The sequence below is a fragment of the Rhinoderma darwinii genome, chromosome 6 (assembly GCF_050947455.1).
Source record: "Rhinoderma darwinii isolate aRhiDar2 chromosome 6, aRhiDar2.hap1, whole genome shotgun sequence".
Lineage (NCBI taxonomy): Eukaryota > Metazoa > Chordata > Amphibia > Anura > Rhinodermatidae > Rhinoderma > Rhinoderma darwinii.
In genome coordinates this window covers 139941613-139958372 of record NC_134692.1, presented here as the reverse complement: position 1 = coordinate 139958372, position 16760 = coordinate 139941613, and the positions used below count along the sequence as shown (strand labels likewise).

Genomic DNA, 16760 nt, shown 5'->3' with positions numbered 1-16760 from the left:
CAATACACACTTTATAATACAAAATGCCTTTTAAAGCTTTTACACGGCCGTAATGAGACATGTCCGTTCTTTTTGCGGTCCAGGCTCCTGGGCAATGCACGGACCGTGGAAACCACGGTAGTGTGCATGGGCCCATAGAAATGAATGGGACCGCAATTCACCCGCAGATTTGCGGGTGAATTGTGGCCGCTAAAACACATTTGTGTGCACGGGGCCCGACACCCCTAGAATACGAGGTGTGTATAGAGTGGAGTTGTTGTGCCCTCCATCTATTCTCTAATCTACTAATCATCTCTTTTACTGAAAACATGATTACAGTACCGGACAGTGGTCCCGCAGCGAGGCAGGGACTCCTAGCGTCGTACATAACTATGATGCTAGGAGCCCGGCTCCCTCCAGTGTGTTCAGTCCGGGACTTGTGGCCGAAATACGTCCGTCAATTACAGACCAAACACGCTCGTGTGAATCCAGCCTGACTTTTAAGTCAACACTTCATCCTCCAGGGAACTCACCCCACTCTCCACTTCCGCAATATCTTTCGGTGATTATGCATTATTTTTTTTTCATATATTTTATTTTTCCACGAAAAGAAAATATTGTATTACAAATACGTCACAAATGATACATTATTACAGCCCCTACCTCCTTCCACCCTCCATACCACAGCGAGAAAAAATTAATAAAAATTTAACAAAAGTACAAAATGTACAATTTTATAATTTCAGAAAGAATGTCTCCGAAGGGTTAACAATATCAATCCATTTTTCCCAAATAGCAAAGAACTTCTGCAGAGGCCCCTCTAGATTTATAGAAATAAAACTCATGGCGTTCGTTTAGAGGTTTCAGATGTGATTATTCCTCAATCATTTCTTATTGATATTTCGCTGCTGACGCCTCCTATTTGGGAAGGCGCCTCATTCACGGCTTCAAGGATCTCCGATAGCGATGGCCGTGCAGACAATGTATATTCGACCACTGGTTCCCCCGTTTTCCTCGTACTTCTTGTCTTGCCAATTAAATGGGGCGACAGTAAGAATTTATCCATTTTTCCCTTCTTTATACAGACTGACAGACGTCCTACTTTTTGCAGACATTTTCCTAATTTCCTTTTCGTTCCCCTCCCTTTAGTATATCCCCTCCCCCCCCACCTTTTTTGAGGTTACGTTTTTAATATTCCTTACCCATTCCCACCCTCTACTTCTCCCCTATTGATGCTGACCTCTATTCTTCTGGGTACTGTAACCATCAGATACTATAAGATACTATAGCCGATACTGCTACAAGCCCCGCACAGAGAAGACCTTATGGGATATTTATGGAATATAAAACCAATTATAACCAAAAAGAGTCCATTAAAGTCCATCTGAAAACCAGTAGACCGGTTAGACTTCAGATCCTCCCCTGCTCCCGCCATCAGAAAAATTTAGGCATAGAGTACGTAAGCGCTCCGACAGGGAGAGAGTACGTAAGCGCTCCGACAGGGAGAGAGTACGTAAGCGCTCCGACAGGGAGAGAGTACGTAAGCGCTCCGACAGGGAGAGAGTACGTAAGCGCTCCGACAGGGAGAGAGTACGTAAGCGCTCCGACAGGGAGAGAGTACGTAAGCGCTCCGACAGGGAGAGAGTACGTAAGCGCTCCGACAGGGAGAGAGTACGTAAGCGCTCCGACAGGGAGAGAGTACGTAAGCGCTCCGACAGGGAGAGAGTACGTAAGCGCTCCGACAGGGAGAGAGTACGTAAGCGCTCCGACAGGGAGAGAGTACGTAAGCGCTCCGACAGGGAGAGAGTACGTAAGCGCTCCGACAGGGAGAGAGTACGTAAGCGCTCCGACAGGGAGAGAGTACGTAAGCGCTCCGACAGGGAGAGAGTACGTAAGCGCTCCGACAGGGAGAGAGTACGTAAGCGCTCCGACAGGGAGAGAGTACGTAAGCGCTCCGACAGGGAGAGAGTACGTAAGCGCTCCGACAGGGAGAGAGTACGTAAGCGCTCCGACAGGGAGAGAGTACGTAAGCGCTCCGACAGGGAGAGAGTACGTAAGCGCTCCGACAGGGAGAGAGTACGTAAGCGCTCCGACAGGGAGAGAGTACGTAAGCGCTCCGACAGGGAGAGAGTACGTAAGCGCTCCGACAGGGAGAGAGTATGTAAGCGCTCCGACAGGGAGAGAGTATGTAAGCGCTCAGACAGGCATTTTTCTGGACTGAGCTCATGATGTTATATACAATGCAAACATCTCCTGGAAACAGGCACTGCTGTGTGCATGAGGCCTTAATGGCCACAGCTCTGCCACTTCAGTAACTGGAAACAAGTAGTAGAGGGTGCCAGAGACCATGCAATGCAAGGCCGTCCAGTGAAGGAATCGTTCAGCATTGATGCCTTTCAGTGTTGATGTCAGGGCTAGCCAAGCGCTCAAGCCAAGCGCACAACCCAAAAGCCAAGCGCACAACGCAAGCCAAGCGCACAACCCAAAAGCCAAGCGCACAACCCAAAAGCCAAGCGCACAACCCAAAAGCCAAGCGCACAACGCAAGCACAGGGAGCTGGAGAGCCAGAGAAACGGGAGAGGCAGAAGGGATCCACTCTAGGGTTTCAGAGTCAGGGGTTGCACATGGTCAGGGGGCAGAGCTACGAGGTGCTCCTCATGCTTCCTTCCTGAGAGTGTGTTATGTTTTTTGTGCAATCCTGGTAGTGTGAGGGAAAAAAATCAATTGTAAATGAAGCCTACGCGTTTCAAACGCTACACGCGTCCTTAGTCATGGCTGAAGCTGACCTTCTGGTTTGTTTGACTGAGATATATATCCCTGTTTGCAGGTGTTGCAAGTAAGTTTGATTGCCTTTCCCCTGAATCTCTGTATTGCAGCGTAATGTTTATTAGATTCATGTTTCATTTTTGACAACTATATCACACATATGGATTGAGGATAAGCCATACTATTGGGACTAGTTGAATTGGTTATTATTGGAAACATAGTATATCATGGCTTTAGTCAAAATAGTACGGATATATTTGACTCTGATTTGTCGAGGGACGTGACTTCCGGTTCACTATGTGATTATTTGTGTTTGCGTTCCACAGTGCCTAGTAACCTTGGAACGCATTCCGGAAACGTAACAGCGGCTGAAAGCAGATGTCGAGTCGGAAGGTAAATTGAGTGAGTAGATGTGAAAAGGGAAGAATATGACTTGACATCTGTACTAGTTGACTATAGCAATAGTGTTAAGGTATGATATAATAGTATATTTAGGATTGGTGTATTTGAATGTAAAAATGTTTATTTATGTGAATGTTCATTTTTAGGGGATGAGCTAGAGGCGTATTAGGTATCATTTTTAGGTTAACAATCTCAATTTAGTCGTAATAGTTTAACCAGAATATCTATTTTTGTTGTTTGGAAGGTCAGTGGATGATTATAGATACCATGTAAAAGGTAGAAGCTATCTAGGAATTTATAGTTTTTAAAGGGAGAAAGAACAGATTATATATGCACAGTGGTATATATAATAGGTTTGGTGATTTGTTTAAAAAATGTAAGGATGCAAGAAATCTATAACATGCACGATACATTATTAAAATTAGTAGTACGGACCTGGACATGGAAAATTGGTAGACTAAATATTTGAATTAACCAATGGATAAACGAATATTATTATAATTGGTTATATTCTTATGAGGTGACCATTATGTATCATATGATTTATGTGAGTACATAATTAGATATATTATCATGTGGAAAAATATGTAGTGATTGTAACGTATGTATATCAAATGGTATATAGATGAAACCAATGTAATACTATACATAAATGAAAAATTGATTGGAAGTCGTTATTGAATGTTACGTTTGACTTAATAATGTACATATGAGTCACGCAATAGATTGTATCATGTATGTTAATAGTGAAGGCTTAAATCATTTCTTATGTTAAGACCGCTGGGGAAACGGGTATTTAACATGAAAATCCAATATGCTTCACGTTGATGGATTTTGTGTTGTAAGTCTCCCCCTCTTTTAGGTAGATGTACTTTTTCAATGGCTTGGCATTGGAAAGATTTGGTTGTTCTGTTGTGATGATATATAAAATGCTTGGCTGCGTTGGAGGTATTAACAATATTTTGGTTGCGGATATAGCTTAAGTGCTCTAGTATTCTGATTTTTAGTTTTCTGCTTGTACATCCAACATATTTTAGTTTACATTCTGTGCATTCGATAGTATAGATAACCGCAGTTGAGTTACAGTTTATATAATTTTGCACTGTGAAAGTGGTTGTGTTATCTGCGTTGGTAAAAGTTTTACTGGGATGAGCATAAGAGCAGGTTTTGCATGGGTGGTGCCCGCATTTATAGAAGCCTTTACTTTTTAGCCAGGTCGTTTTTATTTCATCTGATGAAAAAAATGAAGGAGAGAGGGAGCTACCGAGTGATGGAGCCTTTCGTGCAACTATTCTGACACCTTCTTGAAGGATGGAGCGTAGACTGTCATCATCAAGTAAGATAGGTAAGTATTTGTTTATTATGTGTTTAATTTTAGAAAATTGGTTACTTTGCTGTAATATCAGAGTTGGAACGTGATGGTCGGGTTCTCTAGGTTTCTTGGATTCACATAGTAAACGATTTCTTTCTAATTTGGCTGTGATGGTATTAGCTCTATCTAGTGACCAATTTGAGTAACCTCTGTTTTTTAATCTGGAATGTATTTGTTTTTGTTCAATGATAAATTGTGTATCAGAACTGCAATTTCTTCTCGCCCGGTGCATTTCTCCTACAGGGATGTTTGTGATTGTTTTTTTCGAGTGGTTACTATATGCATGCAATATGGTATTGGCGGAAGTCGGTTTCCGATGGGATTTAGATTCAATGATTTGACCTTCTGATCCTTTTAGTTCTAGATCTAAGAATACAATGTCAGTTTCATTATGGCCATAGGTAAATTTTAGATTGTGGACATTATCATTCATGTAATCAAGGAATTTTGGGATGGTTGAAATATCTCCTGTCCAAATAAACAGTAAATCATCGATGTATCTTTTATACCATTCAATTTGGTGGCCATAAGGATTATTTGTGGAGAAGATGGTATGTTCCTCCCACCATGCCATCACCAGGTTGGCTATTGATGGGGAAAATTTAGCTCCCATGGAGACCCCGCTGAGTTGTAGGTAAAATTGTTTGTTAAATTGGAAATAATTATGAGTCATGAGAAACATCAATACCTGCAGGATATATTTTTGAAAATTTTTTGTATATGGACTGTAAGTGGCTAAATGATATTCTAAAGCACTGTATGCTGTCTGGTGAGGAATCGAGGTATATAATGATACTACATCGCAAGTAAGCCATGAGTATTCTTTTTTCCACGTTTTATGTTGAAACGAGCATAGAACGTCCCTTGTGTCTCTCAAAAAAGCTTTAAAAACTATAAATTCCTAGATAGCTTCTACCTTTTACATGGTATCTATATCATCCACTGACCTTCCAAACAACAAAAATAGATATTCTGGTTAAACTATTACGACTAAATTGAGATTGTTAACCTAAAAATGATACCTAATACGCCTCTAGCTCATCCCCTAAAAATGAACATTCACATAAATAAACATTTTTACATTCAAATACACCAATCCTAAATATACTATTATATCATACCTTAACACTATTGCTATAGTCAACTAGTACAGATGTCAAGTCATATTCTTCCCTTTTCACATCTACTCACTCAATTTACCTTCCGACTCGACATCTGCTTTCAGCCGCTGTTACGTTTCCGGAATGCGTTCCAAGGTTACTAGGCACTGTGGAACGCAAACACAAATAATCACATAGTGAACCGGAAGTCACGTCCCTCGACAAATCAGAGTCAAATATATCCGTACTATTTTGACTAAAGCCATGATATACTATGTTTCCAATAATAACCAATTCAACTAGTCCCAATAGTATGGCTTATCCTCAATCCATATGTGTGATATAGTTGTCAAAAATGAAACATGAATCTAATAAACATTACGCTGCAATACAGAGATTCAGGGGAAAGGCAATCAAACTTACTTGCAACACCTGCAAACAGGGATATATATCTCAGTCAAACAAACCAGAAGGTCAGCTTCAGCCATGACTAAGGACGCGTGTAGCGTTTGAAACGCGTAGGCTTCATTTACAATTGATTTTTTTCCCTCACACTACCAGGATTGCACACTCCCAACCATCCATCCTGGTTTTTTCCTTTTTAATTTACGAATTTCATTAAACTTGGAATATTCTTCCGTTTTATTCCACCAATCTACGCTGGATCCAAAATCCTCTTTTCTATTGCTGTCTACCTATCGTGTGCCGACACGAGGACCCGTGCGAGATGATCTGAACTATACATTTAAGGTGAGCTGGAGGTCTCTTTCTCTATATTTGTTTATGTTTTTTGTGTCAGCGGCGTTTTTCCAAAGCCGCAGCAATCCTGGTTTTGTTTTTTGCATCAATTACTACCATTTTGTGCCAGAAACCTTCATAGATCCTTTATATTTCCTCTTGCAAGTGGTTTTTAATGCCGGAATCTTTGCATCACATGATCTTTGAATCCCGATTTGCAATGTTAAAAAACACAGGTAGCAAAAAACACCACCAAAAACACATGTACCATTATTCGTAAAAAATATTTTAGATGCGTTTTGGCATAAAATACGCCACATAAAAAGTAGGTGTGACTGAGGCCTAAGGCGGTCTCAACCCAGCGTAACGCACAGATCAGGGGCATCAGCTGCTGCTCTCCACTAGGGCTGATTGCCGATCATAGTCTATGGACTGGTGAATCAGACAAAACTATTTGCTTATCTGTAATCGATTATTCTCCCCTGTGACTGCTATCAGGCCATACCTACTTTATCTGCTCTACAGACTGGAGGAGGGTGATGGATGGAAGCAGCAGCGTGGAAACCAAAGTCTCTCCACCTGCTGCAGCATGGAAACCAAAGTCTCTCCACCTGCTGCAGCATATTGCAATCACCCCCCCCCGTTTTTAAAGAATGCAGTTACCATAAACTCACCAGTCTCTGCAGCGACTCGGGTTGAGGTCTACGGCGGCCGTGATCACGCATCAGATGACCATGTGACTTACGTGAAAGGTGCAGAAGCTACAGCAGACTGATGTTCCTGTAGTAACACGTACAATATCAGCATTTTTTTTTTTATTGCAACCCCTTTTAAAGTACAATTTGATATTATTACGGAACCCCACCCCCCTAAGAAAAAAACCTGAATATTTAAAGGGGTTGTCCAAGATAAGAAAACTAATCTCTTTCAAACGTTCCTCCTTGTCCAGCAGCAGCGCGCACCCCCCGGCCTACACTAGACCTCAGCGACGTTGTTTCATCCATAGTGACGCAGCAGCTGTACAATGCAGCGCCATGACGCCGCCATCTAGCGCAGGCATAGGCCCGACAGCTGAATTGAAGGTGCGCGTACGCTGGTATTGTGGTATTTGGAGCAAGTGTCAATCTCGGACAAGCCCTTTAACGTCGCACTGGTTGTATCACTGGTCAGCGACGCTCTACCCCAGTCTAAGGCCTACAGTAAGTGAACGTCCTACTGCCCAAGATAGAAATGAAGTTGGCTCCAGAGACAAATTCACAACAGACTTTATTTGTATAGGTTGCTTTCCGTTCCTCAGAGTATAACTGAACGCATACAGGACCGAGAGAAAAAAAAAAAAAGAAGAATTTTCATAAATATTTTTCCGTTTTTTTTTTTAATTATTATTATATTTATTTTTTTAGTTCAATGTCCAGGCATAGAGGTGGCGACCTTTCTCCCAGTTTGTTACAGAAGACGTTTGGTTTGCGGTTGAACTCTGGAAAAAAAAAAAAAAAAAAAAAAAGTTTTGCATTGCGGCCGCTCCACGTTCTGGAGTTGCGGGGTCGTCCCCTTCAAGAATAGCTCGATGGCTTGTTTCCTGAGTCGTCGTCTTGAGAGCCCAAACTCTGCAGAACACAAGAGGCCGGGTCAAGCACAGAAGGACAATCCCATTTTATGTCAAGTATCGTGGAAAAGGCGAAACGTTCCGTAGAGGTCTCAATAAACTTTATTGACAAAATCCTGAACGACCCTTTTATGCCTCTGTGTGTTCTCTATATCTAAATAGAGTTTATTGAAACCTCCACAGAACATGTTCGGCCATGCTGGGAGTTGTAGTTCCTCCACAGTTGGTAACTATCAGGTTGCCGATCCCTGTTGTACATGATCAACTTAATATTACCTTCTGCACAAACTGTGGGTTCACTGTGATTTCTTGATCCATTGCTTTTAATCGATCGTCCAGGTCTATACAGCGCAGCATCTGGCGACCGGGAACAGAGAAGTTACCAAATACGTCATGTGCTGCTCATACAAAACAGTGTCGCAGTGCTGGATCACTACAAACCGACATTTAAAGGGGTTTTCCGAGTGGTTTCAAAAATTGGCCAGTGCGGGAGGGATGCAAAAAGTAAAAGCCATTACTCACCTCACCGATCCCAGCCGTTCTTCCCCGCCGCTGATTATTGACATAGCCGAAGAGATTACGTGCCCATACGTGATCGCTGCAGCCAAGCACCGGCCTCAGCGATCTTGTGCCGTATACCTACGGAGACCAGTGATTGGCTGCAGCGATCATATGGGTATACCAGAACATCACTGCAGCTATGGTAATACAGCGGCAGGGAGAACCGGAAGCAGCGGCGCTGGAACGACGGGAATCTGTGAGGTGAGCCGATTATTTAAATAACTTGGAAAAAACCCTTTAAAATAAAAAATTGCCCCACCCCATTCCACCTGGGAACGCCTCCAAAATAAATGCAAATTTCAAAGACCCCGCCCCTTTTATGGTCCGTTCACAGGACAGTCCGGTGAAAATCAGGACTGCTGGCAAGTATTCTCTAGACTGAGCACAGTAATCATTGTGGAAATGTCCCCATGAAAAATCCACCAAAAAACATGACCAGACTCCGCTCTCTCAATGACCGGAATAATATTTCATGGTCGTATGGGCCCGGCCAGCAAGGAAGCGCTGTGACCTCCCCCCATAAGTAGAAGGACCCCCTACTTACGTCCTGATCGATGTTGTGAAGCATGGCAGGATTGTTGTACTTCTCAGGATTATCATGAAAACACACCATGCCGTCCTTCTGATTAATACTTGCAAAGATTTCTCCATCTTCTATCTAGAAAGGTTACATAAAAGGTATAACGTCAGGATTTTTCAACGGGGTAAGTCCCGGTTCACGTCCAGGCACAATGATTACGGCGGTCCCCAAAATGTCCCTAAATCTGCTCAGACAGACATGTCACAACTAATACTTCATACATTACGCCCCTCATTTACTTTCCAGCACTATTGTTTTTACAGCCCTGTACATGATGGACGCTGCCTCTCTCACCCTGTGGGAGGGTCAGATTACTGGTCTGCCTGTTTCTAACCCTAAAATAGAAAGAAAACTAAATGATGCTACATTGTAGACACCAAATCTTAGTCATCTGTGTTTAGGTCAATAGGTAATGTGCTCACCTGTGCAATGTCAGGGACCATGTATGGCATTCAACGTCGGCCGGTCTCAGCTTCTAATCCCCCTTGTATTAACTAGTAAAGGAATCCCCCGTTGTCAATGGTATAATAAACGGAGCAAAAAGATACAGGGAAATGGGCTCAGCAGCTGGACCTTACTCCAAAGCCAGGAGACAGTTGTGGAGTTAATATGGATGGCAACAGGTTGTGGCACCAAACTGGCGCCTTTGTCAAGCAACGTTCGCATGTCACCTACAGACGTGCCCGACGAAGGTGCTGAAACGCATCGCTATATTTTACTACATAAAGGATTAACTCCACGGCGATCTCCTGGGTCGGTAAAATGATCAAAGAGCAGCGCCCATTATCCCTGTATCTGCGTGCGCCATTTGTTTGTAACCCTGTACAAGGTGCAATGTAACGTGACCTGGGTCTCTACACTCACAGACTGTCACGCCGCTCACTCCTGGGATACAAGGGCTGAAAAGGAAGAAGACTTACAAGCTCTAATAGCTGCCCATGCAAAAAGGAAGGATAGGGGGCGCTGCAGGTGATCCTGCTGCACACAACACGAGGGACTAGGGAGAGAAGTCTGTGCAGAGCAGGGACGGAGATTTTCTTTGTTTTGCCTGGATTACGCCCATTAAAGAGCCCCCCCCCCCCCCTCCAACTCACACACATCCTCAGTGATAAAACATTGTAATAACTTCTTACCATATACAGGACATATTTTTCAGCCTCTTGAGCACCGGATAATTGTACTCGACTGGCCATGTCTTGTAATGAAAGCGTTAGGAAGGTCTGGAAGAAGAACGGCAGAAAAGTTTACAAAATAAGGATATGAGGTGTACGAAGGAGAGGCGTAACATTTAAAGGGCCTGTCCTATCAGGACAACCCCTGTCCACATGCCCTATTAGGACAAATGGATGACAAAGGAGACTCCTGTTTGGGGGAGCCAAATTGGAGAGCTGCTCTGTAAAAGTAGCTCCTGCTCTGGTGGACTCAAGCTGTCCATGTATGACATAGACGGCCATTAATATCATTGGCTGCCATATATTACATTTCTCTTGCAGTGGCAATGTCTGGCTGGCCGAGGCTTCCCTATGGGGTGCGAGGAGAGCCTTCCCTATGGGGTGCGAGGAGAGGCTTCCCTATGGGGTGCGAGGAGAGGCTTCCCTATGGGGTGCGAGGAGAGGCTTCCCTATGGGGTGCGAGGAGAGGCTTCCCTATGGGGTGCGAGGAGAGGCTTCCCTATGGGGTGCGAGGAGAGGCTTCCCTATGGGGTGCGAGGAGAGGCTTCCCTATGGGGTGCGAGGAGAGGCTTCCCTATGGGGTGCGAGGAGAGGCTTCCCTATGGGGTGCGAGGAGAGGCTTCCCTATGGGGTGCGAGGAGAAGCCTCCCTATGGGGTGCGAGGAGAAGCCTCCCTATGGGGTGCGAGGAGAGGCTTCCCTATGGGGTGCGAGGAGAGGCTTCCCCATGGGGTGCGAGGAGAGGCTTCCCCATGGGGTGCGAGGAGAGGCTTCCCTATGGGGTGCGAGGAGAAGCCTCCCTATGGGGTGCGAGGAGAGGCCTCCCTATGGGGTGCGAGGAGAGGCTTCCCTATGGGGTGCGAGGAGAGGCTTCCCTATGGGGTGCGAGGAGAGGCTTCCCTATGGGGTGCGAGGAGAGGCTTCCCTATGGGGTGCGAGGAGAGGCTTCCCTATGGGGTGCGAGGAGAGGCTTCCCTATGGGGTGTGATGAGACTCCACCTTTCAGTATGAAGAAAGAAATGTGTCCTCTTCTACTCTGCCCAGCTCTGAACAGTAACTGGTAAAATCCTTAGGCCCCATGCACATGACTGTAGATTTCGTAATTACAGACCTATTCATTTCTATTGACCACGGACATCTTCCTGTAAACTGCCGGGAAGGTGTCTGGGTCGTAGAAAGCCTCCACAAAAGATAGGACATGTCTTATCTTCAGCTTTTTTACAGACCGTGCTCCCATATTTCATATGGGAGCATGGGCCGAAAATGCGGTAAGGGGTGAACTGTCCAGTAACATAACGCGCCATCCCCACGACTGCCGAGGTGCTAGAATATCCATCACACACACGTACAATACCAGTTCAGCGGCTCCTGAAAACCGCGGCGAACTCCCCAGACAGCCGGGGACTTAACCAATAATCTTCAGACACGTCTATGATGCCAAAGCTCCACTGCTCAGGATTTCCACGCCATAAGGCTGGGGCTCCACAGACTATCTGACCGCCATGTGCATGAGAACTCAATGTTTACCTCTGAGGGAAAAAGTTGCAAGTGACTTGTGATAATCACAAGAATCTCAAACATGTCAGAACCCGTGCGATCGTCTCGTGATCTTTTGCCTTCTAGGGAAACATTGCGGCTGCGGTAATGTCGTGATATAATAGCGCCCCCCCCCCATGCGATGGACGCCACTTACTTTGGTGAGCCTCTGTATGTTCTTCTTGTACAGGGAGGACAGACATTGTTTCACCAGCCCCATGTTATTGTCCCTGGTGAAGGTCTCGTTGTGTTTGTTCACCAGGTTCCGCAGCTCTCCAGGGTTATTACTCGAGTAGACTTGCGCCAGCTCGTGGTAAGCATTGCTAAGAGGCTGCGAATCAAAGACACCGGCAGCTCCAAATTACCCGCTACAGACGGAAGAACACAAACGCCACATCGTGCGCGCCGCCGCTCACCTTAATAAATCTACCGACAATCTGTGAGGTATATTTAGGCAGCGGCTGGACCTTTCCTAGGAGTATCAAAGAAACTAGGATGTACTTCTTATAGGATTCCAACATGATGTGACTGACGGCCATTGCCGGCGTAGTGATCGCCTGCGAAATGAGGAAAAAAAAAAACACGAAAAATATATTATATACAGGAGAGATCAATGCACAGTATACAAACTATATAGAGTACGATTACTTTAAAAGGGTAACTAGACTTTCAAAAAAACTTTCGACATGTCACAAGTTTTGATCGGTGGGGGTCCAAGTACGGAGACCCCTTCCGATCGCCAAAACGAAGTGCTTGGGTGAGCGTAGCGCCGCTTTATTCTTTGCAAAACCGAGCGAGCGGTGTACGAACACATAGACTTTCTATTGAGCGCGCACACCGCTCCGAGGAAACGACGCGGCACACCCAAGTGCTTCCATCGCTTCGTTTTAGCGATCGGTGGGGGTCTTGATTGGCGGACCTCCGCCTAACAATACTTCTGACATGTGAAAAGTTTTTGGAAAGTTTAGTTAACCCTTTAATTCAGTTTCAATGGGAATGGTGCCGGATTGTCAAACATTCCATATGACTGGATGGCCATAGAAAAGCATATAAAATTTTCGTAAGGGTAGAGAAAATACGTAGAAAGCCGAGTACCGATGGGACAACCACTTCACCTATAACACGTGCCGCTGGCATTTTTGTTTAATGGCAGGATTTCTCGGTTCGTGACCCTCCACGTTATAAATTCCAGATGATCAGACTCTCTGGATTATAGGAATTTTACCAGACTGACATATTCATTTACAACGAGGCTTCCTTCGTACCTGCTCATAGAAGTAAAGCGCCCTCTCGTAGTTCTTCAGCCCCGTGTAGATCATCCCCCCGTAATAATAGTAGCACAGGAAGGGTCTGGCGTCGTAAGCTCCGTTCTCTTTACAGATGTCCATCATATCTACATCTAAGTAAGCAAGTGCCGGCTTAAAACATCTCGCTAACAAGCAGAGCTGCAAGACAAGAGAAAAAAAGGTAAATCCATGCAGAGGATAATTACAGAACATACCTGTGACAGGTGAGTCGTTATTAGATCATACCCCCCCCCCCTCCAAAACGAGTCTGTTCATTATTAGGACACATGATCAGGGACTCTAGATTAGCTGCATTGTCTATTGGAGTCTGAGGAAGTCGGAAATCCACCACCCATCTCATCAGAGACTCAGATGGCAGTTCTGGCCATCCCCCATGCTTTACACTGCAGCTCTGCTGGAACACATTAGCTGGTGTGTATAAATATGGCGCATGGAGAGTGGATGTCTATTACAGCAAGGACGGACTGTTTTACCTGGCAGAGATCTGCGTGGATTGAGGTCAGCTGATTTGTATTCATTTGCATCTTGTCTATGGCTTGTCTGATAACGCAGATCCCTCGTAACGGCTGAAAAAAAATAGAAGAGGGGGAGGGGAACCTTGTCAAACGCATTAAATGGAAAGATCCCTGAGGGGTGACGGGACTCGTATGAGCAGATTATGAGTAAAACCCCGGTTTGGAGCTATATACCCCCTATATATTACCCCTTAAAAGGGCCTGTCCAGTCCTAAATTAGAAAAACATGGCCGATTTCTTTTAAATACAGCACCACACCTGTCCAATGGTTGCGACTGGTATTGCAGCTCAGCTGCAGTGAAGAGAATCGGGCCGAGCTGAAATACCACACACAACCTGTAGAAAGGTGTGGCGCTGTTTTTGGAAGAAAGCTGCCATGTATTCCTAATCCTAGACAACCCCTTTAATCACAGCATAATGAAAAGATCCGCAACTATCCAATAAACTGTGTGTTTTTCAATATATCTGCTTGCGGTCAATGAATAGGGAAACTGACATACCAAACAGACCAAGTTTCTCACAGCTGATGGTTTGCTACAATGTATCCAATCTAGATAATCCTCTGTGCGTGAAACAGCCTGGACATACATTTCACCTACACTGATACATTGTAGCAAAATTTCAGGACACTAGAAAGAGTTGTGCTGCTGCTTATAGAAGGGATGCTAAGCTGATACACTGTGACAAAGACAAAGCTGTGTGAGCAGAATTATATTATGGCAAAGACTGAGTGTTCTTAATCGCCGACAGCAAGCAGAGGTCTTGTAGAAGGCACTGAATTAAAGTGCATCGGAAAGTTGCAGAACTTCACGTTTATTTCTAGAAGACGCTGACAGGACGACACTCACCTGTTTTCTCTCCACAAGTGCATTTGTTAACTGATGGCAAAGACCGGCAACTATGAAAAGAAGAGGGAAATTCAGGGTCCGCAGGGTACAGGAAGCCCACCCACCCGTCTAAAATAATACTTACAGGTGTCTGTGGCGTATCTGATGTGCTCCCCATTACAAGTGCTGATAAAGAGCTGGACTTGAGAAAACAAAGTCTCAAAATCAGGAATATTGGGCATGGAAAACTTCACAAACCTGCGGAGGAGAGACCAGAAGAACTTTCAGAGGGATAAAACGACAGGATCAATGAAGCTTAAAGAGAAGGCGGGGCGGGGGCAATACGTGCAGTAGCGTATTTATAGGCACACTGGTTCCTTGGATCTGTCCAGCCCGGGTAAGAGGGTTCCATACAATAAGAAAAACGTCGCAACTTCCCAATTCCCGCCCCGCTCCAGACTGCAGGGCTTGAGGGGAAGGAGTGCAGTTATCGAGTCCTGGATGTGCTGCTCTCAGAACGTAATGACTTATCTCTAGGATGTGACATCACTTTTGGATTGATGGTGGTCAGACTGCAGGACCCACACGGATCCAGAGTCTTGGGCCACATCCAGGCGAGCGTGTCCGATTTGCACGTAAAAAACGCAGCGTTTTTCCTACATTTCTTGTCCCTGTGCGTTTCGAATTGTCATCAGTGCGCTTGGCGTGTGGCATGTGTTTTTCGCACCCGTGCAAGCACATTTTTTTTCATTTATTTCTCTGCTTTTCAATGTATTTGATGCGTGAAACACGGACAGCGCATGGATGTGCGTCCGCGCGCTGTCGTGGTTTTCATGCACCCATAGACTTCACTGGGCGACAATGTGCATGAAAACGCACCAATACAGGACTTGCAGTGTTTGACGCAATGGTCACTCGCTGCGTGAAAAACAACGCCTGTGTGAACGGTCCCATGCTGATGAGGAGTCTAAACGGCCCCCTCTAATATATCGCTGAGCGTGGCAGCCCCCTCCGTGAATCTGCGCGCTGCGCACGGCCCGCTTGCGGTCTTACAGCGGGAGAATTAAAGGGAGTAGAAAGATAAAAATATTCGAAGTCGGCGTAATGGGCTCTTCATCAACTCAAAGTGACGCTAGACCTGGTCTGGGGGGTCCTCACATCTACCAGAATAACACCCCTCGAAGCTTTGGAGGGGGGAGGGCAGCGTAACGTTACCGGTTGTGTCAGTCATACAAGTTACATGGCCGAAAAAAAAAAATGATCTACATTTAATTCCCAAGGGCGCAAGTGCCGCTCTCTGCTCTGAGTGACAGCTCTAGCATCCAATCAGGAGACAGCTGGCAGTGTCACTCAGAGTAGAGCGGCAGGCCGGCAGCGTGAAGTGAGCGGGTCCGCCTTCGTGGCACTTGCGTTCACCGCACCGGGGTCAATAATAGTCACAACAGATATCGTAACGCTGTCATATAGCGCCGTCAGACGTTTCGAGGGCTAAATATCGCTGACAGATTCCCTTTAAGATCGGAAGAGGACACCAACCATCGAGGTCTTTAACCCCTTAATAAGTCCGAACTTTTTTATTTTTCCATGGACACCGCCGTGTGTGGGTTGTTTTTTGCGCAACAACTTGTATTTTTCAATGGCGCCATTTTTGGTTTCATATAATTCAATCAACTTTTAATAACTTTTTTTGGGGTGGGTGAATTGATAAAACTGCATTTTTTTGCATATTAAATTTACGCCGCTCGCTGTTTATGACGGAGAAAGGTCAAACCACTAAAATGCAGCGGACACTATTTTTGAGGTTAACCAGCCGGGACCTGACGTTTCTCCGTTCCTGCGGGAGCCTGGTTGTCGGTCAGAGTTCTGTGGCTCCCGCGATCACCATCATGTACATGCACGTAGGGATGCGAGAAGGGGTTAAGACCTAGAATTAGGACTCCTTTTACTTAATCATTACACCCCCACCTTCCTCGCTGTGGACAAGGTCTGAGGAATATACTTACAGTACAGCGAGGACCCCCAGGGAATGCTCCTGGACATCTAGTGCCCCCAGCACTGTATCGAGGTGAGAGAGATTCTTTGCCAGCAGCTCGCCGCTCTTGTTGATGAGTTCACACAGCTGAGTCATTTGTCCTGTAACAGAGGAGGGGGTATTAACAGATCACATACAATATAACCCCATAGCGGGGTAACGACTGCCCATGTATGAGGCAGACAGCGCCCTCTAGTGGCACACAGCGGTAAAACGCGGCACATTTTAGGGTTTGTATAATACCCAGAACCATCATCTGAAGCTCAGT

At 45.2% G+C, this 16760-nt stretch overlaps 1 protein-coding gene and 1 long non-coding RNA gene across 3 annotated transcripts in view; one reads left to right on the top strand and one right to left on the bottom strand.

Annotated features, from left to right (window-relative positions):
* The first annotated feature begins 3079 nt into the window (after positions 1 to 3079).
* LOC142656527 (uncharacterized) lies at positions 3080 to 6363 on the top strand. Its single transcript, XR_012849712.1, has 3 exons — positions 3080 to 3138; positions 4359 to 4492; positions 6181 to 6363. It is a non-coding gene; the product is annotated as an uncharacterized LOC142656527 (long non-coding RNA).
* A 1243-nt stretch (positions 6364 to 7606) lies between these two features.
* Positions 7607 to 16760, bottom strand: part of COPS3 (COP9 signalosome subunit 3) — a 136991-nt gene continuing 127837 nt past the window's right edge. For both annotated transcript variants that reach the window (XM_075830656.1, XM_075830657.1), the window contains 11 exons: positions 16464 to 16593; positions 14606 to 14718; positions 14482 to 14531; positions 13592 to 13684; positions 13077 to 13256; positions 12228 to 12368; positions 11969 to 12142; positions 10238 to 10324; positions 9069 to 9182; positions 8240 to 8320; positions 7607 to 7964 (listed from right to left, as the gene is read on the bottom strand). In XM_075830656.1, the coding sequence (XP_075686771.1) occupies positions 7911 to 7964; positions 8240 to 8320; positions 9069 to 9182; positions 10238 to 10324; positions 11969 to 12142; positions 12228 to 12368; positions 13077 to 13256; positions 13592 to 13684; positions 14482 to 14531; positions 14606 to 14718; positions 16464 to 16593 (1217 nt within the window). In that variant the 3' untranslated portion in view covers positions 7607 to 7910. The remainder of the gene's footprint in view (positions 7965 to 8239; positions 8321 to 9068; positions 9183 to 10237; positions 10325 to 11968; positions 12143 to 12227; positions 12369 to 13076; positions 13257 to 13591; positions 13685 to 14481; positions 14532 to 14605; positions 14719 to 16463; positions 16594 to 16760) is intronic.